This window comes from Cyprinodon tularosa, unplaced genomic scaffold (assembly GCF_016077235.1).
Source record: "Cyprinodon tularosa strain WSP-4 unplaced genomic scaffold, ASM1607723v1 ctg266, whole genome shotgun sequence".
Taxonomy (NCBI): domain Eukaryota; kingdom Metazoa; phylum Chordata; class Actinopteri; order Cyprinodontiformes; family Cyprinodontidae; genus Cyprinodon; species Cyprinodon tularosa.
In genome coordinates this window covers 734187-760042 of record NW_024038970.1, presented here as the reverse complement: position 1 = coordinate 760042, position 25856 = coordinate 734187, and the positions used below count along the sequence as shown (strand labels likewise).

The 25856-nt window shown below is 38.8% G+C and overlaps 1 protein-coding gene across 4 annotated transcripts in view; it reads right to left on the bottom strand.

Moving 5' to 3' along the window:
- Window positions 1-25856, bottom strand: part of bach2b (BTB and CNC homology 1, basic leucine zipper transcription factor 2b) — a 114546-nt gene that overhangs the window by 30096 nt on the left and 58594 nt on the right. For 3 of the 4 annotated variants that reach the window (XM_038289219.1, XM_038289218.1, XM_038289221.1), the window contains one exon: window positions 7030-7284. In XM_038289219.1, the coding sequence (XP_038145147.1) occupies window positions 7030-7272 (243 nt within the window). In that variant the 5' untranslated portion in view covers window positions 7273-7284. Of the gene's footprint in view, window positions 1-7029; window positions 7285-19033; window positions 19169-25856 lie in introns of those variants that run through there. The other variant, XM_038289220.1, reaches the window with a different exon arrangement.

Here is a 25856-nt window from a genome sequence, read left to right as displayed (position 1 = left end):
TATCAAGGTATCTGACGTGTTCCAGATGAGCGCTGAACGTGTTTCTAACTTCCAGCTGCTGTATAATGGCGTATTGGCAGCGTTTTGGGCAGACGCTGGATAAATGTCTTGATCTGCTGCTCTGGTTTTTTTGTTTCTGTTTGAAGTTTTCACTTGGGGTTCTGTTACAACCCCCCCTGCTTCTGAAAACAAAATTTCGTCCATGGCCGACGTCTTCATGTTCTAACAATACTGAAAAATATAATACTGAAACTCGCTGCAAACTGTACCATACAGTACAGTTAGTTTGATTTCATAGAAGCCTGGCAGGTAGATCTAAAGGACAAGTAGATGTGTAGGTTGGTAGGTTAACATGTCAGTAAATTCAACATTTTCTTATCATTAGAAAGTTTATGAGAATCAATAACAAACAGAGTACTCCTTAAAAGTGAGTTGACTCATATCTATTTAAAACAGGATTTCTCTTTCTTTTTAGGAACTTTGGATGCACTGGTTTGGAACATCAATGATCAGAGGCTGTAAATCATCTCTTCTTCCCTTTAACAAGCTGGTGGAGATTCTCATTCATCCAGGTCATAGTCATTGTAAAAAGTTAAAAAACAATCAACAGGATTTTGTTTTCCAAGTTTGAAGATCTTCTGCTTCCCATCCAGGAAGCTTTTTCAATTCAAAACGTCTGGCCCATTCCTCTGAAAAGGCAGTCATTAAGGGTCATTGTTGGCCTGGCTGACCTGGTGAAATATATGCAGGGGTACAAAATATCTGGCCGTATCATTCATTCAATGATAACTGATTCTAACGATCCACTAAAACCTCAGCTCAAATGATGCCACAGAGTGAGAGCAGGAGGATATTGTCCCAGTGATGGGATGACCAACAAAGCCCTTTGACACAACTGGCTGCCACTGTGCGAGCCTACAATCACATTAGATGTGATGATGTCACCCCCTGTGCCAGCCCCTGTAGGGGCTGCAGGAGAGGGGAGATGGAGGAGGAGGTGTTCTTTGTTTCATGAATCATCTGACCCCATATCGTCTCTCCTCCCAGCCGCAGACGGCGGCTGATAAGAACGGTTTGTTACCCATAGGTGGCAGGCCTCTGCAGCTGCTGCACAGTCAGTCTGAGCATCAGTCAAGTGCTGCTTCAGCACAAGTAGCAAAGCAGAAAGATGCAGTTGGCGACAGAGCAGAGCCTCCCCCAGCATCACTGAGAAGAGAGAGTTCAGGCTGGAGGCAGGGATGCGCCAGCAGACTCGAGTCATTGACCGGAAAGCCTAGTGTGACACGGAACATTAAAAACAACCATCAGCAAAATACAAACACACACATTTATATGTTTAGGCTTTTCCTCGGCTCGCTGCTGAAGCACCTATATTTCCCCTCTCCTTATTCCTCGCTGACCAGACTTTTTCTTAAACAAAGAACATTAAACATTGTGACTTTTATAATAACATATCTCTGGAAAGCCTCACAAGGCGTTTGTATAAAAATAAACAGAGACATGGGTGTTCGCCCAATAAGCATTTTTCACATTAGTATCAGTAAAAATATGGTCTGATGAAAAACTGCAATACTGTATTGTCTAATAAAATATCACAGTTTTTCATTAGACAATATTTGTATATTTGTAACCAATTTTCTTTTCTTACATTCCTAACGAACAATGGCACCAGGACAGAGGGCACACGCCCACTTTCGTAACTTTGGTAGTCAGTATCACAACAGCAGGTTTGTGTTTTTATTATACTTTCACACCCCAAGCAGCAACAGCAGCAGAAACACGTCTGCTGCTTAATTTTTGATGCTTGTACCAGTTTAGTTCTGACACGCAGCTGAAGCTTCTTTTGCTGCTGTGGTAAAATGGGTCTGATGCAAGTTGGGCGGAGCTACCCTATCCTTTCTTTTATCCAGATTACCATCCTGCCTTCAAAGATTATTTCTGTCGGAGCCGCTCAGACCTCCGTACACAGGCGGCGCTCTGTCACTAGGAACCCAGTTCAACAGCAGCCTCTGGCCCGGGCGCCTCTTCGCGGTTTTCCCAGGCATCCCAAGTTCCAAAAACTCATTTCAGGGAGATGCTTAAACCCCTGAAAAGTCAAAAATATGTAAAATTCCTAAAATATAAATGTATATTGACCTCATAAGAAATAGAATTTTTGTTAAACCTGATGGAAAAGGAATTTCCCTTCATGCAGCTCTCTTAATATATTTGAATCCCTTGCCCCGTTTTTTATTTCATGGTTTTCTGGGCCCCCATGAAAACATGCTGCCCCCTCCTGGCCCTCTGGTACATTTGGTCTAGATCCGCCACTGTTCCTCCCCTTCAGTAGATGTGGATATACTTTAGTATATTCTGCTGTAAAGTAAGTCCTATATTTTTAGTTTTTACCACTCAAAGCTGTGCATCCTTTCCCAGGATGCACAGCTTTGAGTGGTAAATAGGTGAGAGTAACCTGAAACTTATCGGACTGATCCAATCAGCTCTCTGACCACCAGTCGCCTGGAACGCTGGTTGAACCGAGCATCACTTTGGACGGACATGCAAAGGTTTCACCAGCAACCTCCTCCTCACACCCCGCACTCTCTTGTTGTTCCTGAGCAATCGAAGTAGTTCTATAATCCTCACATGATGCATAAATTATTGTACTGCCTGCTCGCTCTCACTCAAATAAAAAAATCTCCACCTTGCATGGTCTAAAATCTGGGATTATTTATCCAACTCGTGGGTCCGTGAACAACTATCGATATCAGGGAGACTCCCGGAACTTCCGGGAGACTTTGGATGTCTGTTTTCCGCTACTGCTCACAGCAGCTAGAAGGGGTTTTTCATGTACGTAATCCACACTGCAGGCACCAGAATAATAAATTTAACATATTTTACCAGCAGGTACTTTAATAAACATTAAACGCCAGGTGTAAATAAACTGTTTCAGAGGAGTGATCATAGCGCTCTCCATCAGCAGTGCTATGTCTGCCTCCCTGCCAGCTCCCAGATCAGCTTCTCTGATTGGTTGCAGCAGCAAAAGTTCAGTTTTTCCAACCCAGCAGCCTCTGCTTCTAAAGCGCATCACACGAGTCAGATCCTCAGAAGCTCATGAGGCGCTGCTCCTGCTGCTCAGATGCACTGCAGGACGTTTGCTGCACCTTGATGCGCGTAAACCGTTGAATTTCCATGTAAACCAGCTGCTTCTGCTGCCTCTGCTGCTTTAGGTATGAACGAAGGCCAATTTATGCTTCTGACGCATAACCTCTGCAACCGTCAAATCTATCTCTCAAAAAAATCCTGACTGTGCGTCAGACGGTTGCAAACATGTGCAGACCTCAATCAGAAGTGCACAGACAAAAAGCAGCTGTGATTGGTCCTTGGTATGCCTTCCCTGCTGTCTGTGTGGTCGTACTTCTCCATTTGGTGCCCGGGCGCCATTTTTAAAAGTTCTCGAGGAGTTCCTAAATAGGCTCCCCCTAGCGCTTTGGCAGGAAACTGCTGTGCGTCCCAAGAAATTCCAGACCGACGGTGCAGAAGCATACCAGCAAGACTGGTTCACGACCAGACCCAAGCCACATTGGATGTGTGCGGATGCAGAAGTCTAATCTGCCCTTTAACCTCTGACACAACCAGAGAAAATTTCTCCAGCACCTAAAAACAGGGAATTATATTGAATTCCATACAATTCCAATAAAAGCTTTGTTTCTCTTGAAGCAATTAAATGTCCCTCCTTGCAGTAATTCTTTGAATTAGTGAGAAAAAAAAAATCCTAATTATTCCGTACAGATGACAATCTGATACTGCCAATCTCTGCAGCAAAAAAAGCTGTGAGACAGATGTTCCTTTATTAATGCATGCTGGCCCCACTGAGGAGCCACAGCTCTGCAGCACATGTGGGATGTGCCCCAGTTTCACGGCAGCATGTTTGGGGACGCGGGTATGTGTCTGTGTGACATCAATATGTCAGAGGGGGTGCTTTTATCATGTCATTATTTCAGTGTGACCAGCATTTGCTTTAGCCTCTGGTTGAGAATTAATTTCTTCACGTCGTTTCAGATAAACCATCGGTCATTTTATCTGCAAATCTATGAAACAATGCGAACAGGAGTTCGTTATTGTGATCATCACTGAAGAGTCACACTTAGCTCATGTAAGCAGTGAGAGTGGGGCTGTGTTGATCTAGCTGCTATGTGCTACATGTCAGTGACACTGTATGGTGATAGATAACAGGCGCTAATTGGAAATAAAAGTACTACAGATTAAATGCTCCTCCCTTCTGTCACACCTCGAGTGCCTAATTAAAACTGATTTTTACTGACATCTGCTCCTAAATACACCTTTCACCCCTCTAAAGCTTTTTACATACACTCCAAAACAAGGGATAAGTGTGATGAACCTAGATGCCTGATGTTGTTTCCTGCCTCTGGAAGCCCTGATTAGACTATCGTTTGTCGTATCCACTTCCCAAAACCAGACTCTGTCAAGTAAATTCACCAAAGGCTGCCTTCTTTGCCTCATTCTGCACAAACAATGTTACGGGTGCCGCCATGTTGGTTTGCTTGTTTCCCTCTAGAGAGCAGTAGTACCGTAGATTGCCACTAGGAGATGAGGAACCATGTTAGCGTGGTGTGTAAACGGTCTTAAGGAACCGAGCTCGGCACGGATCGGTTTTCAGAGGGTAGTGCAAATGGGGCTATAGTCAGGAAACGTTGGACTGCTTTCTGGCAAAAACAACTAACAATTAACTTTAATTAGAATACAATAAAGAAACATAATTGTAGATTTCCGGGCAGATAAAAGTGTTTTTCAGCACTATTAGCATTATGGGGAAAGAAGCGGAGCGTGTGGCGGTGTAAAATACCTCAGTGTTCACCTGGGAAACACACTGAACTGCAGACGCACCTGTAAAGCTGTGTGCAAGCAGGGACAGAGCAGACTGTACTCCTTTAGGAAGCTTAGGTCCTTTAGTCTTATAAGCCTGTGATCTATAAATCTGTTGTGAATAGTGTGATCTCTTTTACTCGGGGTGAACATGATTAGCTTTTAATGATCGTGTAAACAGTCCAGCAGCTGACACAGACTCTGCCAATAAAAAACATTTCCCTCTGAGGGCTTGTAGCAAAGCTTAGGGTCCAGTCTGTTGAGGTTTGTGCTCAGTATATCTTTGATGGACGAAGGGGAGGGGGCAGAAAAGTAATTTATATTATTTAGCAGACGTATCATACAAATGTTCATCTTTTCTTATTGTCTGTGCCAGCTGGTCCTCAGAAATATGCAAATTCACCTTAACTAAACTAACCTGAGAAAGTAGAAAATCGTCTCTGCTCCTTTAAATTAAAAACCAAATTCTGACCAATTGTTCATCTGTTGTTGGACTATTAGATGAAATGTTCTGCTCAGAACAAGCAGCTAAAACCTGCAAGACAGGTCAGAGACATCACGATGATGGCTTCTCATGGAGTATGTAACACAAGGAAGAGTTTTCTAATATGATGATGCAGAGAGAAGCATGCAAAAGATACAGCATTGCATCAATTAAGGCAAATAACAATGAGCACAACCCATGGATCCCTTGAAGAACAAATGTTTATTCATTAGCTCTTTGGGAACCAGGCCTTTTTTTTTATTCAGCACGGAAACCTTCTTCTAAAAGTAGTCTGAGGCAGCTGCAAATGTCAGGGTCCAAAATGATCAACCTTGGGCTCTACAGATAACTGATCCTCCGGACACTTTTGCAACAAAGTACCCACTATTTTTTTTCTCATTGAATGTTAAATAGGAGTTCAGAAACTTCAGCAAAGCATTCTCTTTGGCATTATGCTTGATCAAACCTTTAAACAAGAGCAGAATGGGGTGTCAGGTTCCTGTGGTACTTACAGTTTCCACAGTAGCAAAATTAAAGGGTTAAACAAAGCATTCCCTTTACAAATTACTACTGAAATATTAAAATGGATGATATAGTTTTAGTTCTTTATACTAGGCTTTTTTTGCAGTTTTTCTCTTTTCTGGGTTATCCTGAGCTACCTATAGTTATGCTGCTAAAGGCTAAGGCTGCTGGAGGACATAGGGATCACTTTCATTACGGCAAAGTTTTCACTGTGAACCTGTGCTGTATCCTCAAAGTCAATGATTGGAAGCAAGCAGCTGGGTTCGCTTAGATTGGGAATTTTTAACCAATCTCTTCTGCGTGATTTAATTGAATGTGAAGTTGATGTGCTGTTAGATCCACATTTCCCTATTTTCAATTTTATTCATAGTTTAAGGCATAAAGTAAAAAGACAAAAGATGTACAGTGTAAAAACAATTATCTATATACACCTTGCTCGGAGCTCGTCTGCCTGGCTGTGTGTTTCCTGGACTGGGCTGCCTTTGCATTTGCCTTTTGTATCTATGCTTCTTTTTCTATGTCTTCTTTTGTCTCCTTGAACCCCAGTCGGCCTCAGCAGATGGCCGCTCACACTGAGCCTGGTTCTGCTGGAGGTTTCTTCCTGTTAAAAGGGAGTTTTTCCTCTCCACTGTCGCTACAAGCATGCTTAGTGTGAGGGATTGCTGAAGAGTCAATAAATCGATGCAATCAATTTCTTTTCCTTAGATAGAAAACTTTGAATCAATTTAACTGGATGATTTGGTGAACTGTAAAGTGCCTTTAGATGACTGTTGCGAATTGGCGCTATAGAAAAAAACTGAATTGAATTTTAACTGAAATAAACTCACCACCTCCCATCATCATTAACATAAACAAGCAGCTCTCAGAACTGTATCTATGTATCAAATTCCTATTTTGTGCACATGATCATGGCTAAATGGGGCTCATTCTGATTCTAAAATGAATTCAAACTCAACACAGATTATAAATAAGTGATGATCAGCTATTTTGCATCCGTGTCATGAAAGCCTTATGTCATGAAGAATCATGATGCACCGTATTTATGGTTCAGGATGATATAAAATCAGTTCATGTTATCCAGTGGTAACAGAAAGAAGGCTATGCACAGGGATCAGTTTGGTAGGAAAAGGAACCTGCAGTGTGTTTGAAAGACCTACCTCTTCAGGAAGGCTAACCACCAAAGCATTCTCCGCTTGGCCAACCAGTGCCTGGAGAAAATACTCGCTGCAGGCAGCCAGGACCGCCCGGTGCCCTCGGAACTCCTTGCCCTCCACCAGGACTGTCACATCGCACAGGATATCCTGCTTCCGCTGGTCATTAAGGCAGAGGAGGATATTGGTACAATGAACCGTCGACTCATACACATACATTGGGTCTTCAGTCTTCTCATCCACGGACATTCCGCTCACACCCTAGAAATAGAAGCACAACATAGGAGGAATCAGCTTACAGCCAAGTGCAGGCAGTGCATGCCACAGGACTGACATCAGCAGCGGCAGCCGCACCATTCAACTTAAACAGCAACAACTGGCTGCTGCTTCTCATGTTTTTATCAAGCTATTGTCCACATGGCTTCAATTCTACAGTTGGAGACGATGGATTCAATTTTGCAAGGCAAGGCTTTCCTTTCGGTTTCAGCCACAGGGGACTGAGATCCTGACTGTCTGACCGCTTCTCTGCAGGAGCTTTTCTCGTCCATCTAAAAAAGACCAACGATCCAGTGACAGGAGGTAGAAATGGACTGAACAGTGTCCAAAACCGTCCATTTGTTTTCACTCGCCTGGGAAAATGTGCTTATTTTATTCATGGTTGTTTGCTACTGGAGCCGCACCAGAGTGACAGCAAAGCCTCTTCCTCACAGTTCACCATTTTTCACCAACATTATAGTCCTGTTTCTTACCAGTTGTGTTTCATTCCTGTTGTGGAGTTTCTTCTTTTATGACACTTTGCTTTCAGTTTTCCAGGTTTCTAATATGTCTGAACTGGTTCCAAACACTAGAACCATCTATCACAGAACAACAATGTCCAATAATGAACCTGTCAATGCTCTTTTTGGAATTATTTTTCCACCTCAATGAAATAACATTGTTCAAATGTTTGTTTGGCATCTGTGAGCTCCTCGTTGACGATCCCATATCTCTTCCATGGAATTCAACAGTTAAAAACTAAGTTCCCTCCAACCGTCTGACTGCTCACCTCTGCCTGACAGGAAGGATCGCTGTCTGTTATAAAACACAGAGGCCAAACACACACCTACACAAACAACACACTCACATGACCTTTATATGAGATCATAATCTGCACCAGGGCATCTGTCGGCTCAGTTAGGGCTTCGCTTTACAGGGTAGAACATTTTTAGGTAGCTACAATTGGTGACTAAGGTTAATTTGCTCCTGTGCTTTCATAGCATGTTGCTGCTGTCTCTGAACAAAGCAGGATTTTTCTTCAGTGGACGTGGAATACAGCATGCCACTGAGCTACAGAAGAAGGAGACTCTATTAGCTGGAGTTTCCCTGAACAGCCCTTACAACCACATGTGTTTTTTTTTCTTCACTTGTTGCCCTTAACCCTTTATAGGACAAGTTAGCATTATTAATCACTTGCATATAGCGTTGGCAACCGTACCTTGATAAACCGAATTGTTCTGTATTTTGAAATAGAAGTATCTGCCCCGTATTCAGTGGAAAAGGAACGCGCTTTGTCACTGTGAGAGTAAAACAATAGTCAGTAAAAAGCTAATGGAATATGAAGAACAAATGCACGCTAGATACAAAATGTACGGTAAACTTGTTCCGCCCCTGTCCTGCATTGGGACCAATGATCTGACAACATATATGTAACGATCCAGAATCCCCTAATCCCATTGGTCGAGCCAAGTGTTGCTCATGGAGAAGATAGCGAGAGACAACAGAGCAGCATGGGGAATGAACGGGGTAATTTAAATGCTGAAGCTGCTTTTAGGGGCGGTGCACCATCACATATAGAAAAAGGATGCAGAAATATAGGGAGGAATGGGAAAAAACAAACACCTGCGTGGAAAAAGTCTGTGATAATGAATATGAAGCACACTGCAAGTATGCATCCAATTCAATGCAGATTTGAGTCAAATACTCAAAAATAATTTCACACACTAGGGGGGGCTAAAAAAAAATCACCACTCCAGGAGGGGTAAAGGCAGCGGGACCAAAACAACGTGTCTTTCACTCTCAGAGTATTTTTCATGAATTTCTTCTAGAAGCACTTTTGTTAGTTGGCTTTCTTGTTATTAATTTGACATAAATTTTTGCCATCAAAATATCCCCATTTTTTCAATGTTACAAAGGTAATATGTTCTTATCCTGGATTCAAATAACACTATTGGCTTCAAATTTAAATTTTCCAAGAATTTCACTTTAATCAGATAAATGTTGAAGTTAGATTCGATCTTCTTACCCCTTCAAACTCAAACACCCTCCTTCTGATCGAAACACGAGTTCTGAGCGGCGTAAACATTGTTCTCACCGCCTGACTGAGCAGATGAGTCATAACCTCCTTTCAGACCAAACTTTCAATCTGTGATTTACATGTCCTGCATGTCTCACTGATCGGCAGATCAACCCTCTGATCCGCCTCAGGAAATGGTCACAGACCGTTCACCGTCACAGATGATGGTGAAAGATGAAGACCTGTGTAATGAGCTGGACGTGGTGTTACCATACAAACCAAAGAGATAAGCTTAAGATGTTGAGGCACATTGATGATGGTGCAATAGATGATGCAAATAATTACATGCTGAAGATGACATACAAAAACTATTTTAGTAGGTGGAGATATTATTGGGTAGATATACTGCTATCATATCAGCTTTTGGTTCCAGCGGCAAGTTGTGTTATCTGATAACAATTGTCGTCTGTAAAGGGGTGGTTAGATATGCAGATTGGGTTTAAAAATAAAACTGCTTATTCAGAGGAATTTATGTTGTTAACCACAGGGCTCTGTACTGGGGCCCTTTTCTTTGTGGCCGGTATATATTCCCCTTCAAAAGGCACAAAGTCTCTTTTCACTGACACGTGATTTATCAATGACATTAAGTCCACCAAATTCAGCAAATTTTCCAATTTTTTTTAGGTAAGTCCAGGTACGGTTAAGAGGGAATTTATTAAAGCTAAACTAAGCTAAGCTTTGGACTAAATGATAAACTGATTGGTCATGTTTCCCGTCCAACTGCCGTCCCTTTGTGTTTAATGGTTCATCCCCTGTTTAACTTGATAAACATATCAGTGTGGTCTTTAAAGGAGGCCTTTTTTTCCAAACCCTTTGCGAAGATTGAACCTTATTTTCCTTGGGCTAACTTTGAAAATTAGATCTGGATTACTGTAGTCCTCCAGCGTGTTTAAGATGCTGAGGCACCATACTGACCAAGATTACAGCCTCTTTCCCACTGAAAATGGCGGGTTAATGCATGAATTCCAAACATGGTTGACCCGCTAACAATCAACCCGCTAACAATCAGCATTTGCCTCCCTTCCCACTGGCTATAAAATAGCTGGTCTAACCCCTCGCTGGCAGCTGCTGCAGGCCTGGTGAGGCCATCACACTGGGTTAGCGTTGATGATGTCACCAATTCGACAGAAATCAGGAAAGTAAACAATGGAGAGCAGCATGGAAGGAAGCCAGGGCGTAGACAGTGTGCTTTATTGTTTCGCTCTTTTATCTGTCTGAATCCCTCTCACCAGAGCTGCTCCATGTTTATCGAATGTTTCTGCTTGTTATATCAGAAGCGACTGGCACAATGTGTTGACATCCATATGTTACGTTCAGTGGCATCACGTAATTATTGGGTCAACATGGCTCTGGTGTTTCCACAGCATGTAGATCAGAGCCTAGGTGATTTTAACGCAGGTCGCTAGCCTAGTCGTTTGACCCTGGTAGACACACACCAGTGGGCTGTTCCCACTGCTACTAAAAGCAGATGTTCCTGGGTTCAAACTGTGTTTTTGGCCTGTAGGAAAGGCGTAAAAGAGGCGGGAATCTTGCATCCCTGTTCTTTGCACCATTTCCTGGCTTTCTTTTGAATTTGGGGTAAATTTAAGGTGTTATTGATTTTTTTTGGCCCCATTTTATAAAGAGCTGTTGCAGTGCTACACTAAACCTAGAGCCTTGAGGTCAGCGGAACACATACTGCCATCTGAGCCTAAAGCTAGACTAAGGTCCAGAGGCGATAGAGCCTTCTCTATCAGCACCCAGACTGTGGAAGAGTCTTCCATTTCCTATCAAGTCCTCTCAGTCCTTACATCACAAATCCAGACCGAAAGGTTTCCTTTGGCCTTCAACACTGGCTGAAGATACTAATGATTTACTTTATTGATCCTGGAATTGATATAGTAACCAACTAAGGTTGGTTTCTTTATATGTTTGCATTTTAATCTGTAAAATGAGGCTTTAATAAAGAAGAAGCAACTCTTTATATTTGTCTTTCGCTAATTACCACAGAACCACAAACATTAGACAATGATCTCACTGACACATTAGAAACGTGAAAGGAATATAAATAATAAAGATATATTAAAGAGGAACAGTTTAAATACATTTTGTAGAATAAGACTCAGAAATACATCATGCTGTCTACAAGTAGATCTGTAAGTAAAATATTTATAACCTTAAATTGCAGTTAAGCTTCTAACAGGCCTGGAGAGCATAGTTTAATTAATCTGTAGACTGATGTGTTTATTGAAACTTTAATTAAGGACACAGAAACTAACGTCCAGGTTGAGAAGAAAAAAATCACAAATGTTTAAAGATTACAAAATGTCAGAATCAGTAACCGGTTAATTGTTGAAGAGCAACCTTAACATTCATTGAATTTTGAAGAAAAATTCTAAAAAGCATTTTTACCCTAATAAAGACAAGTTTTTATCCTGAGCTATCTCTATAGTTATGCTGCTATAGGCTTATACTGCTGGAGGACATAGGGACCCCTTTTCATCATTCTGCTTCATTCTATCTCTATTCTCCCACTCTGCAGAATCTATTAGTTCAATCTCTAACGTTCTGCTCTCTCTGCTTTTTCTCATAGTAGCTTCATCTGGTCTGTTCCTGTTTGGCTGTGACTCCATCCTGGAGAGAAATATCAGCTGTGCTGCTGCCATCAACACCTTTGTTTATAAATGTTGGAGCTTGGCCTGTTTTCCAGTGTAGTCCTGTTTCTCTGACTGTGACTAACTGGATGTGCTCTCTTCATCCTCTGACATGGGAGCTGGCTCAGAGCTCGTCTGCCTGGCTGTGTGTTTCCTGGACGGGGCTGCCTTTTACAGTTGCCTTTTGTATCTCTGCTTCTTTTTCTATGTCTGCTTCTGTCTCCTTGAACCCCAGTGGGCCTCAGCAGATGGCCGCTCACACTGAGCCTGGTTTTGCTGGAGGTTTCTTCCTGTTCAAAGGGAGTTTTTCCTCTCCACTGTCACTCCAAGCATGCTTAGTGTGAGGGATTGCTGAAGAGTCAATGAGTCGATGCAATCAGCTGGTTTTCCTTAAGATAGAAAACTTTGAATCAATCTGACTGGATGATCTGGTGAACTGGAAAGTGCTTTGAGATGACATGTTTTGTGAATTGGAGCTATAGAAATTAACTGAATAGAATTGAAATCTGATAGATCAATCTGTTCTAGCAGAAGAGAACTGAATCTAGTGAATTTATCTAAATAGTTTTCCAGTAAAGCGTCGCTAAATGACCTCATGTTCAACTACAGTAGTAAAGAAAGCGCCTTGGGATGCGCTCTTATTTCTAGTCAGCCCTATGAATGGATCCAGCAGAAAACCCTTAAGTGAAGAAGAGCAGATGTAAATAATCTACTAGAACGCGGCAGCAGTGAATCCCCACACAGGGAAAGGCAGAGCAGGGATAGGGAGGTAAAACTGCGTTAATGTTCACCTCAGGAATACAGCTTCCAGGGTGTGGGACTCTAAACCTGCTGTTTCTGCTCATCATATCTCCTCGGTTCACTGACGACTCAAACCTACATTCAGACACCTGTTCAGACATACATGTCAGAAAATGACTGCGTGGCAAATATCTCCTTAGAAGAGCGCACAGACTAACGAAAGTTAATCTTTATAGCAGCTTTTTAACATAATAATAAGCTGCTTCTATTTTTCTTCTTTAGTACACTGGAAAAATTATCCAAAAATAATTAAATATCTTAAATTAAGTTTATTTATTCTAGATTTGAGTAGATAAATAAGATGATCTGCCAGTGGAATGAGTATTTTTTACTCCTAAAATAAGATGATTAGATAACATGCAATTGAAATAAGACAATGTAATCGATTTTTATTTTTATTTTAAATGTAAATGTTCTTATTCCATTGGCAAAATGTCTCACTTATCTCCTCAATTTAAGACAAAAGGCACTTATTTTAAGAAAAAATTACTTATCTAGATTTCATTTTTTTGTGGTGCAGTAATAAACAGGATGAGGGAAAACGTTTAAATGATCTCAACAACATGATTCTAAAGGATTTTACTGATGCAGGACTGTTGTAATGATCTATTTCCTTATGGCGTTTAATAAATGATTGCAGTTAGCATCAGGTGTTTTTAGAAGCCGATGAGGACCAGATTATTCATTGTGACTGAGAAACTCAGCTTTATCTATTAAGTTCTCATTGGCTAAATGCCAGATAGTAACTTTCTGATATTACCCATCTGTGTTTCATATTTGCTACCTGGCTGACCTCATTAAGTTCCAGAAGTGGGGGAAATGACACCTCCTCAGCTCCTCCTTTACATTTCCTCTGAGGATGCGATCAGATTTGATTTCCTCTCCTGTTTCAGGGATTTGGCAATAAAATCAGAGTTCATTCTCATTCGGAGGACAGAGTGCCCAAGCTCTGCTTCCTAGATAACTTATCTATATTCTCACATGCCCTCCTGGTTGGACCCTTAGTGCACCAGTCAGTCCTGCAGCACAGCGCCTATACGCTAAGATCCTTACGTCATGATCCGAATTCACAGTTCTAATGATTTTCTTAAGCTTTTCTTTTCTTCAAATGCAATCCTGTTCGATAAACATTGGTTTTATTAGACCACAGTCAGGTAACCACAAATGAATCACTTTGTACCGCGGTGCTTAATGCAAACTACACTGCAAAAATGTACCTCTAATTTGAGTCAGTAAATAAGATGATCTGCCGATGGAATGAGAATATTTCCTCTTAAAATAAGATAATTAGATAAGGTTCACTTGAATTAAGACAATGCAGTTGTTTTTTCCTTATCTCAAATGTAATTTATCTCGTTCCTTTGGCAAATTGTCTCACTTACCGCCTAAATTCAATAAAAAATTTACTTATTTTAAGAAAGGAATTACTTATTTTAGATGTCATTTTTTGCAGTGTATAATTGACTTATTGTGTTGCTTTAGAGCAGGGGTGTGCAACCTTTCATATCAAAAGAGCCATTTTACCCCCATCCAGCTAATTAAACTCGTTTAGAGCCGCAAAATATTACAAGATTTTTTAATAAAATAAACAACCTATTATTTTTGTTAAATATCTGCCATGAGAAATCTGTTGCCATTTTAAATAACCAAGAAAGTATTTGGATTCTTTTTAAATAAGGAAAAACGATTCATATAACTGAAGCACGGATATTTTCTATAGGGTATTATTTGATGTAAAAATATATATAATAATAATAATAATAACACCTAGTTTCCAAACCAATTAAAGGAAAAATTGCTCTAAAAACATATTTCTGGTGCTTTTCAAATTTTTAAAATACCCACAAAAGCGTCTAAGACTGGTATGTTCTTATAGTACATTATTTTTATATAATTTTTAAACACTATTTAGGGCCATTGTAGAGGGTCCAAAGAGCCACATGCGGCTGGAAAATGGGTTTAATGAAGAACCAACTTTTCCTCTCATTATTTCCCCATCAGTTCACATAAGGAAGCATTATCATAATGCTAGATTAGATAACCTAACTACACTGGAAAAATAATCTAGAAAAAAGTAAAGATTTCTTAAATTGAGTGTATTTACCCTTAATTTGAGTAGGAAAATGGAAGGAGTATTTTTACTCTTAAAATAAGATAATTAGATATTACTCACTTGAAATAACACAATGCAATATATATTTTTTTTATTTTAAGTGTAAATTATCTTGTTCCATTGGCAAAGTGTCTCTTTTATCTCCTCAATCCAAGAACGAACTCGTTTTAAGAAAAATTGGCTTATTTAGATTTGGATATTTTCTAGTGTAGATAGAGTTAATCATCCTTATTTACCTTAAAACAAGCAGAGTTTATTCTGATTTAATGTCAGAAAGCGAGAAATGTAAAATAATAGTTAAAAATCAATATATGTTCTATAAAAAGGCTAAATGTGTTTAGCTGGCATATAAATTGACTCTGTAGGTCATGGATTATTCAGTAGACCAGGCTTTGTTTGCAGGTTTTCTTTCTATGACTGCAGACTAACGGTCTCCATCAGTAAAGGAAGCAGAGTACCAGTGGTTGATTCAGCCCCCCCCACACCATCCTTCATCCTAATGGTGGATTTGAGATGATAATCATTTCCTAGAGCTGGCTAAGGACTATAGCGCTGATGTAATTAGCAGTAATAAAAGCTGAGCTCTTAGTCATCACAGCTGCTAATAGATGTATGTAATAAAAAATATCTATGAGGCTTCCGCCGCTACCTTTGATGTTTGGATTTGTGTAAGTGCATCATGATTTGGTTAGTTTGACACCCTGACGATGCCTCCGTCAAACTGATCCCTTTACAATATTGTTGAATGAATCATTTACACAGCAGGTTTGTAATAAATCAGACCTGCAGCTCTTTGCAGTAAAAGAGTCTCTGTGGCTGTGGTTGCAGGACTAACAGCAGTTTGGTCTGGGAGAAAAGACCCTGAACAGCGCAGGAAGGCTCCCTACCAGATGACTGTAAATACACTGAGGATGGACGTGTTGCTTTATTGGAATTTATAGTTTATGTTTATCGAATAGAATTAGGTCAAAGCAATGAATGCTCAATGAGGCAGATAATAAAGTGAATTAACCTACAACCAAAAGGATCTTTAGGTTAAATATAAACTATGGTTACTGTGAAGTGGGGGACAGGTCTCCTCTACTTCACAAACCAACAATGACTGATTTAGCTGTTTTGGTTTTCCTCCTGATCATCAAAGCTTGAAAAGTTTGAGCCTCTTGTTAAGGAATAAAGTTTGTAATCTGTAGCTAATACAAGCATTACTGAGGGTCCATGAAGGCACCACAATAATAACCAAAGGTCCCAGAGTTTCATTAAAGCATAATAAATAAACTTCAGTTCAAAGTATAGGATGGAAAATTAGGTCCAATAATTAAATGCGAGAATAAAGTCGGAACATTATGAGAATAATGTTGTAACATTTGCCCTGCGATAGACAGGTGAGCTGTCCATGGTGGAGCCCGCCTCTCACCCACTGACAGCTGCAGATAGACACCAGCACCCCTCACCACCCCAACACTGTATTCCCCTAATATTCTGAATTTATTCTGGTAATTATGCAACTTTATTTTTGTAAAATTTGACTTTATTCTCATAATGTTGCGACTTTATTCTCGTAGTATTACGACTTTATTCTAGTAATGTTCCAACTTTATTCTGGTAATTATGCAACTTTATTTTTGTAAAATTTGACTTTAGTCTCATAATGTTGCAACATTATTCTCATAATATCATGACTTTATTCTGATACTTTTGCAACTTTATTCTAGTAACATTATCACTGTATTCTCCTAATGTTGCGACTTTATTCTCGTAGTATTATGACTTTATTCTCACAATATTACAACTGAATAATGTTACAACATTATTCTCGTAATATTATGCCTGTATTCTGATCACTTTGCGACTTTATTCTGATAGTTTTGAGACTTTATTCTCGTAGTATTACGACTTTATTCTCACAATATTACGACTTAATAATGTTACAACATTATTCTCGTAATATTATGACTGTATTCTGATCATTTTGCGACTTTATTCTGATAGTTTTGAGACTTTATTCTCGTAATATTAGGACTTTACGCTCATAATATTATGACTTTATTCTGATAATTTTGCGACTCCATTCTTGTTATATTATGACTGTATTCTCCTAATGTTGCAACTTTATTCTCATAGTATTCTGATTTTATTCTCATAATATTATGACTTAATAATGTTACATTCTTCTCGTAATGTTATGACTTAATGCTGATACTTTTTCCGACTTTATTCTCATAATAATATGGCTTTATTCTTGTATTTGTAAATAAATAAATCTCTTGCCTGTTCCTAACACTTGGTTGTAAAAGTATCCCAAATCTTATTGAAAAGTGGAACCTGAAGATCAGGCGTCTCTATTGGTTCATCTTTAGGTTTCACATGTACAGGGAGCCTTTCAGCTTGTAAATCAGATAAAGGTTGAGTTTTTCTGGGGCTGTCCACTCTTGCTGCATAACGTCCCCATCCACAGCTTACGCCTCTTTGTCTCTTCAGGGCTGATAATCTACACAGCTCTTCTGAAGGTCACCGGGTTGCTGCTATTGATCCTCAGATAACGCTGTGACAGGCTGCTGATGCCCACCGGGAGCAGGACGGTGTATACGGCAAGCAGCAACACAAACAAAGGAAAAGCTTTCTTACAGAAAGTTCAAAAAGAAATATTCCACAACATTGTTTTCTACATCAAACTGTGCTGGGTAAAAAAACAAAACTGCACTGAACATGGCATCCAGGAGCATCACAGACACAGAGGAGGAAAAAGCTGAAGGTCTTCATGCTCACGTCCACGTAGAAACCTAATGGATGTTCTTTGCTCCTGGAAGTAACCAGTAGAATATCCCTGATCATCTCCAATGGAGGCGCAGTGAAGCTGATCCCAGAAAGGAGCTTCAAACACAACTTGGACGCTTTTAAATATCCAACTGTCTCACCGGTTCCAGGTTTTCATGTAGTCCAGGGTGACTTTGAAGGATTCATCACCTACAATCTGACTGTTTCATGTTCGAACAAGTTGGTGTTTGGCTGCAATTAAACCTGCTGGAGAATCCTGAAAGTAAAGCAGCTTGGTTTTTAACGTGGATCCTTTGTTCAGACCAGAAGAGCCGAGTGGAGCGTGTTGTATTGACTTTACACTGTGAATTTGTTCTTGAAATGAGCAGGTAAATGAGACACTTTGCCAATGGAATGACATAATTTACATTTTACATAAGAAAAAACGATTGCATTGTCTTATTTCAAGTGTATGTTATCTAATTATGTTATTTTAAGTGTAAAACTATTTATTCCATTGGCAGATCATAATTTTAACCTACTCAAATCAAGCATAAATACAATTAATTAAGGAAATGTTGACTTATTTTTAGATTGTTTTTGCAGTGTAGTCCTGGAAGAATGCACTGGAAAAAATTAAATCTAAATAAGTCATTTTTTACTTCAAAGAAATGCATTTGTCCTTGAATTAAGGAGGTAAGTAAGACACTTTGCTAATGGAACAAGACAATTTACATTTAAAATGAGAAAACACAATTGCATTGTCTTATTTCAAGTGCATTTTATCTAATTATCTTATTTTAAGAGTAAAAATACTAATTCTATTGGCAGATCATCTTATTTACCTGCTCAGATTCAGGATAAATACACTTCATTTAGGAAATGTTCACTTATTTCTAGATTTTTTTTGCAGTGCATAAAAGGAATCAAAGGAATTGTATTTTATTTGTTTGTGTAAAATAGCAGGTAGGCCTCCAGATCGTCCACATCCAATCACAATCAGCCGGATCTCTCCACAGCCTCGTCATCCTGCAGTGACCTCACCCAGGGCGGTTCACCCTTTAAAGGGGTCACAGCACGTTGGAGCTGACGCTGCATCCAAGACGGACGGATCAGAAGCCATTTGCTCCAACCATGACACAAATGTTCAAGCTACTAAAAATCTGTGCAGCTGTTCACCAACCAGAATGCAAACATGTTCGCCTATAAAAAGGATCAGCAAGCAAAATGTTCCAAGGAAGCAAAGCTTGATCTGCAGACGGCGAAATGTTCTGCCTTTTACTCAAGCTGCACCATAACTACTGATAGGAGTTTGACAAAGCGTCCTATAAACAGAAGCACTGAGGTGGTTAAAGTGTTATCAGCTGATGGTTTTACCTCTCAAAGGCCTCAATACAGATCAGTCATCCTGTTGTTCCAGGTCTGCACTCTGACAAGTTCCTAACGAGTGTCTCTGCATGACACCAGCCGCCATAGAAGCCTCTCAGCGTCTGTGGGTGGTGGGTATGACTGAGCAACTAAAGTATGTGTGTTGGTGAGCGTGTGTGATAGTTGTGTGTGTTTGTGTGATGGCATGCCAGAGTATTTTCGTGGCTATGCCGGTTCAAATGCAGCTTGCATGAATCATGACTTCCCACATAGTATGTCAGCGTGCAGCGCTAGTCATGTAACTGTCTTATATGGTAACGCATGTGATGGCAACACTGGGGTTATCTATAGACCGGGCTCAGAGGAGGAGCTGCTGCTTTTCAGCACCGTCTCGGGATCCACGACCCCCCCTCCCCACTTATTTTTCACCTGTGATATGGATTCAATTCAGTTTGTGGCTTAAAATCACTCCGTCCTATTTTGGTTACAGTGACAGCCTCAGACGGAACGTCACATCATCACACCTGTCTCCATGACCAAAAGGGTTTCACAGAATTAGAATTAAAATCCTTTCATATGTGCAATGAAAACGAGGAGGAACAGCTTAACACACATGATGAAAACGTCTGAGTAAATATCAACAACAAAGACAGGAATCGTTCTGAACGAGGAACGAAAAGCCCAAAATGCCAGAGAGGGAGGAGCTCTGCTGTTACATCTGGGGAGAGGGGGTCAGCGGTATGAGAGGGAACCCTGTAATATGGCTGCACAGCAGAGGGATCTAAAAAACCCCACAGACATCTGCATGTACACTGCAAAAAAGGTTAATCTACATCAGTCATTTTTTCTCACAATAACTGCTTTATTCTTGAATTGAAGAGGAGAGTGAGACATTTTACCAATGGAACAAGACAATTTACATTTAAATAAGAAAAACACAAGTAAATTGTCCTTTTTAAAGTGCATGCTATCTTTTAAGAGTAAAAATCATCATTTACATTTGCAAACTACCTCATTTACCAACTTAAATCAAGGGTAAATACACTTAATTGAAGAAATGTTTACTTATTTCTAGATTGTTTTTCCAGTGTAAGACTGGTATTTGTTCTTCTAGTGCATTATTTTGTTCTTTATATCATTTTTTAGCCACTATTAAGAGCCGTTGTAGAGGGTTTTTCCAGTGTAAAAAAAACACAAAAACAGCCCACAGAAATCTGCATGTACACTGCAAAAAATGTAAATCTAAATAAGTCGCTTTTTCTTAAAATAAGTGCATTGGTTCTTCAATTATGGAGGAAAGTGAGATGTTTTGCCAATGGAATGAAATAAGGATAAAAACAATTGCATTGTCTTATTTCAAGTGAATATTATCAAATTATCTTATTTTAAGAATGAAAATAATAATTCCATTGGCAAACTATTTCATTTACCTGCTCAAATTAAAGGTAAACACATTTAATTTAAGAGGGTTTGTCTTCTTTTTGGATAATTTTTCCAGTGTATGTCAGATAAAATGAAAAACTTTGAATAAGTGAAAGGCCTGATGGAAAAAAGACGAGTGGAAAGTCTCCCACAGGAAAACGTTGACACATCGCCCACATCCAGCCCTCCAGAAGCCACATCTGTACACATGCATGAGCATCTGTGTGGGAGTGTGTTTGTGTGAGTGCTCGCCATCATCTGTGCATGCGTGTGAACAGAGTGACAGTAGAAGTCTTTTTTTCTTTTACACCTGACTGTAGAACACTGGTATAAATAACTGAGGCGTGTGGTTCAACAGTAAGATGATGTTTAACATGTCAGGAAATGTGAGGTGGAGGTTATGTTCCTCGCTGAGTCTCTGTGATCCAGCTGCTGACGCAGGCAGGTGGCCGTTACACTGCAAAAAATTCACCACTTTACCAATGGAACAAGACAATTTACATTTAAAACAAGAAAAAACTATTATATTGTCTTATTACAAGTAAATTTTTTCTAAATATCTTATTTTAAGAATTAAAATACTCATTCCATGGGCAAACTATCTTATTTACCTAATTAAATTTAGGGTAAATACACTTAATTTAAGACATTTTTACTTATCTCTAGATCATTTTTCCAGTGCATAATGATGCAAAAAATAATGCACTCATTTTAAGAAAAACTGACTTATTTAAAATTTGTTTTCTGCAGAAGTTTTATTTTACATAAGTGCAAAATGTTTAAACAAACAATTAAACAATTTAACCACTCTGTACAGCGGTGCCATCAGTTCCTTAGCCTATTTGAAAGGAACAGTGGACAGAAATCAGAGAAACATCACAGAGATCACCGTCTGATGATGCTGGAAATCAGATTGCCATGGTAACTGATGATCTGAAGTGTTTTTGTTCAAGCTTTAGACATAACTGAGAATTTAATTTCAACGTAATTTGTGAATATAAAGAAAAAAAATCTCAACAAAACCCTATAAAAAGGGATGTAAATATAAATATACAATACTATACTATTTATTTGGTCATTTTTTCCCCATGTTTATCTGTTTTGCTTTCATTTTTAATCATGAAAGCAAAACAGACTGAGGCAACTCCATGACAACCGAGGCATCTGCTGACAAACAAAGTCTAATGAGGTAAAGGTCGCTGAAGCAACCAAGGGGGATTTTACTTCCCTAAAAGTAGCTCAAAGTTTCAACATTTTATGCTGACGTGATGATCCATCAGCAAACTGCCGATGAATCACAGCGTTAAAAAGAGAGCGTGTCCCCATCAATGCATCTAAGGCTGTGTGGCAAGAGAGTGTGTGCACACTGCAAAAACAATCTAGAAATAAGTAAAAACTTTTTAAATTAAGTGTATTTACTCTTAATTTGAGCAGGGTAATTAGATAATCTGCCAATGGAATTTTTACTCTTAAAATAAGATGATTAGCTAATATGCACTAAATTCAAGAACAAATGCACTTATTTTAAGAAATATTGACACTTATCTAGATTTGGATTTTTTTTCCAGTGCATTGACTTCAGCTCTTCTGTGTTTCATGTGTTTGGAGTCTGGAGGAATATTGTTTAAATTGCTCGTCTCTGTGGTTTGTGAAACCACTGCAATCATTTCACAGAATACGAGTGAAGCTGAGCAATGCAAGAGTGTGCAGGTTTCACACGAAGCTGTCATTAGTCAGCAGATTTTACAGGTAGCTCTGCATCAAGCTCAGCCCTGCACGGCATCATGTGTCGGTAACGAGACGTTCTGTCGATTAAACAGACACACAATCAGACATGAAGGGGTTCCTTAATCAGCGGCGGGTTAATTAGAGGGAAACTCATCACGGATCAGACAGACGTTAAACTGCATAAACACACGTCACAACGGGCCTGCCGACACTCACTGAAAGGTTATGGTTTCATGTGTGCGCAGATGCAACACAGTGCGGTTTAGTGGGTTTGGGCAGCAGTCTTCATGACTCAACACGAGAAGAGAAAGCAGAGCTTATTGATTAGGCCCCTTCCTACAGCCAAGCAGTGGAAATATTTGTAGGAAGGAGGAACTCTGTCACCAGCCAACGCTTCGCCAACTATTCAGTTTGTTCGCTGCATTGGCTTCGATTGTTGCAAATAAGAGTTCATTATTTGTAAAATAAAAAAGCTGTGGTTCACTGTTTATGACTCATTTAAGACTCACATTAGTCACTTTTAATCTAATAATTTAGCTGCTATAGTCGTGGAGCCTATGAACACTGAAAAAACCATCTAGAAATAAGTAAAGATTTCTTAAGTGTATTTACCCTTAATTTGAATGACTAAATTAGATACTTAGCCAATGGAATGAGTATTTTTACTCTTAGAATAAGATAATTAGATAATAACCACTTGAAATAAGACAATGCAATTGTGTTGTCTTATTTTAAGTGTAAATTATCTTGTTCCATTGGCAAAGTGCTGCATTTACCTCCTCAATCCAAGAACAAATGCACTGATTTTAAGAACAAATGACTTATCTAGATTTGGATTGTTCCAGTGAAAGGTGTTAATTTACCCACAGGTGAATTAACTGAGTGATACACTGAAAAAACGTTTTAAATTAAGTGTATTTATCCTTAATTCAAGCAGTAAATGAGATGATTTGCCAATGGAATGAGTATTTTAACTCTTAAAATAAGATATTTAGATAAAATGCATAAGACAATACAATTGTGTTTTCTCATTTTAGTTCTAAATTGTCTTGTTCCATTGGCAAAGTGTCTCTTTTACCATCTCAACTCAAGAACAAATGCATTTATTTTCAGAAAAAATGACTTATCTAGATGTTTATTTTTTCCAGTGTATTATTATTGTTAAAAATCTGTGCTGGAAAAGCAATCTAGAAATAAGTAACAATTTCTTATATTAAGTGTATTTACCCTTAATTTGAGTAGGTAAATGAGATAGTTTGCCAATGGAATGAGTATTTTTACTCTTAAAATAAGATAATTAGATAAAATACACTTAAAATAAGACAATGCAATTGTGTTTTCTTATTTTAAGTGTAAATTGTCTTGTTCCATTGGCAAAATGTCTCTTTTACCTCCTCAATCCAAGAACAAATGCACTTATTTTAGGAAAAACTGACTTATCTAGATTTAGATTTTTTTCCAGTGTGATCAACATTCCCTATTAGATGTGATGCTATAGTACAGTACTGAAAACCAACATTAATTCAGGGTCACTTTCTTCTTAACTATACGTTTTCATTTATAATTGTAACTCAATACATTGGTTTAAAACCGCAAAAAGGATCTAAAAATGAGTAAAACTGTCTCAAATTAAGTGTACTTACCCTTCATTTGAATAGGTAATTAAGATAATTTGCCAGTTGAATTAGTATTTTTATCTTAAAATAAGATAATTAGATAATATGCACTTGAAATAAGACAATGAAATAATTTTTCCATGTTTTAAGTGTAAAATGTCTAGTTTTATTGGTAAAGTGTCTCACTTACCTCCTAAATTCATTAAAAATACACTTATTTTAAGAAAAATATCACTTACTGAGATTTAAATTTCGTTTTGTTGTAGTTTCACCTGGTTTCATTTTGCAAAAAAAAAAAAAAAAAATCTTTTTTCATACACTGGAAAAAAACTAAATCTAGATCAGTCATTTTTTCTTCAAATAACTGCATTTGTTCTTGGATTGAGGAGGTAAAAGAGACATTTTGCAAATAGAATAAGACAATTTACACTTAAAATGAAAACAAACAATTGCATTGTCTAATTTGAAGTGCATTTGATCAAATATCTAATTTTAAGAGTAAAAATACTAATTCCATTTGCAGATCATCTCATTTACCTGCTCAAATTAAGGGTAAATACACTTAATTTAAGACATTTTGACTTATTTCTAGATCATTTTTCCAGTTTAGAAATTTTTTTCCATCCGATTATAAATTGATTCTTGGAAAAATAATCAACAGCTTAATCAATTTGCAAAATAATCTTTAGTTTCAGCCCTAATGTATATAAAGTATAGATGGAATGAGCTTTTACATTTAAATTAAATAGGTACACTTTTAGATATACAAGATAAGCATACTTTTTAAGGTAATCTTTAGGTGAGTAGATATTAGATATATTTCCCTTCATCTGAAGTCTTTGCATTTTTGTTTGTTCTTATGCCATCTGCACATAGTGATTCTGAAACCCTCATCTCTGCATTGTTTCCGGACAATCACTACATGTGGTTATAAAGGTGCTGCTGGTGGCAGCAAACACCCCGCTTAGAGTCTTCGCTCTGCAGGGATCAATATTTATCTCTGGGACTATTGATTTCTACTTGATTAAAATGCTGAACTGGGACAAGTTCAAGGAAGAGAAGCAGCCTGATGTTTCCTAGACAAGTCAGCTGACATTTTCCACTCCCAGTGCTCCCCAGTATGTAGATCAGAACCCACGGCAGCGTGGGATCGATTGGACCGCCATGACTGGAAAGATCTGATCCAGCAATCATTCAAATTGTTCAAGGCACCAAATCTTTAAGCATCAAGTTAAAGGTGCAAAGGCAGCGCAAAGGCATAAATGCCCAGCAAATACAAAACGTACTAGAAGGACATAAATGATGCCAACACACAAACTACAGAGCAGAAAAAGAAAATAATTAATAAGATCTGTACAACAGAGGAGGTCCAGACCACAAGGGGGAGACGATTAGGAACTATTATGGGACCAGACCCTGAGTGAAGACATGACCAGGATCACGCCCGCAGACAGGGGCGACAAACGGGTCAAATGTCCCAGGACCAAGACAAGAGGGACACCCAAAATTGACACTCTGACCATAAAAAAATAAAAATAAAAATAAAAATAAAAAAAATAAAAAAATAAATAAATATATATATATATATATAGCAAGGAATGATCAATGGATCATTATTTATACCTAAAACTAATACGTTCATGGGGATTTAATGAATTTAGCGTTAATCAGTAAAAAAATTAAAAACAATAATTTCGTCATGCTCACTGAGTCTGGGAGCGGCCAGTTTTGCCCAAATATAGTAACCCCTCCCTCCTGCCATCTTCCAACAGTGATGTCACGGTGCGGTAAGCCTAGCGCCATTCTCCCCGCTTTACAAGCTAAATCAATGGGAACTACTAGACACATCTGCAATCAACAACAATTATTGAAGATTTCCAGAGGACTTCACCATTGAAATTCACCAGAGCTATAGTGAAACTGACAATGCCCACGTGCATGGCAGCTGGATGCTGGAATACATCGGGGAAAAGTGAAGCAGTTTGCAAAGTATCTCACCCCAAACTCCTGGCGGCTCCCCTGCTACCATACCTCAAAGCCTGGATGGTATACAGGTGCTGGTCATA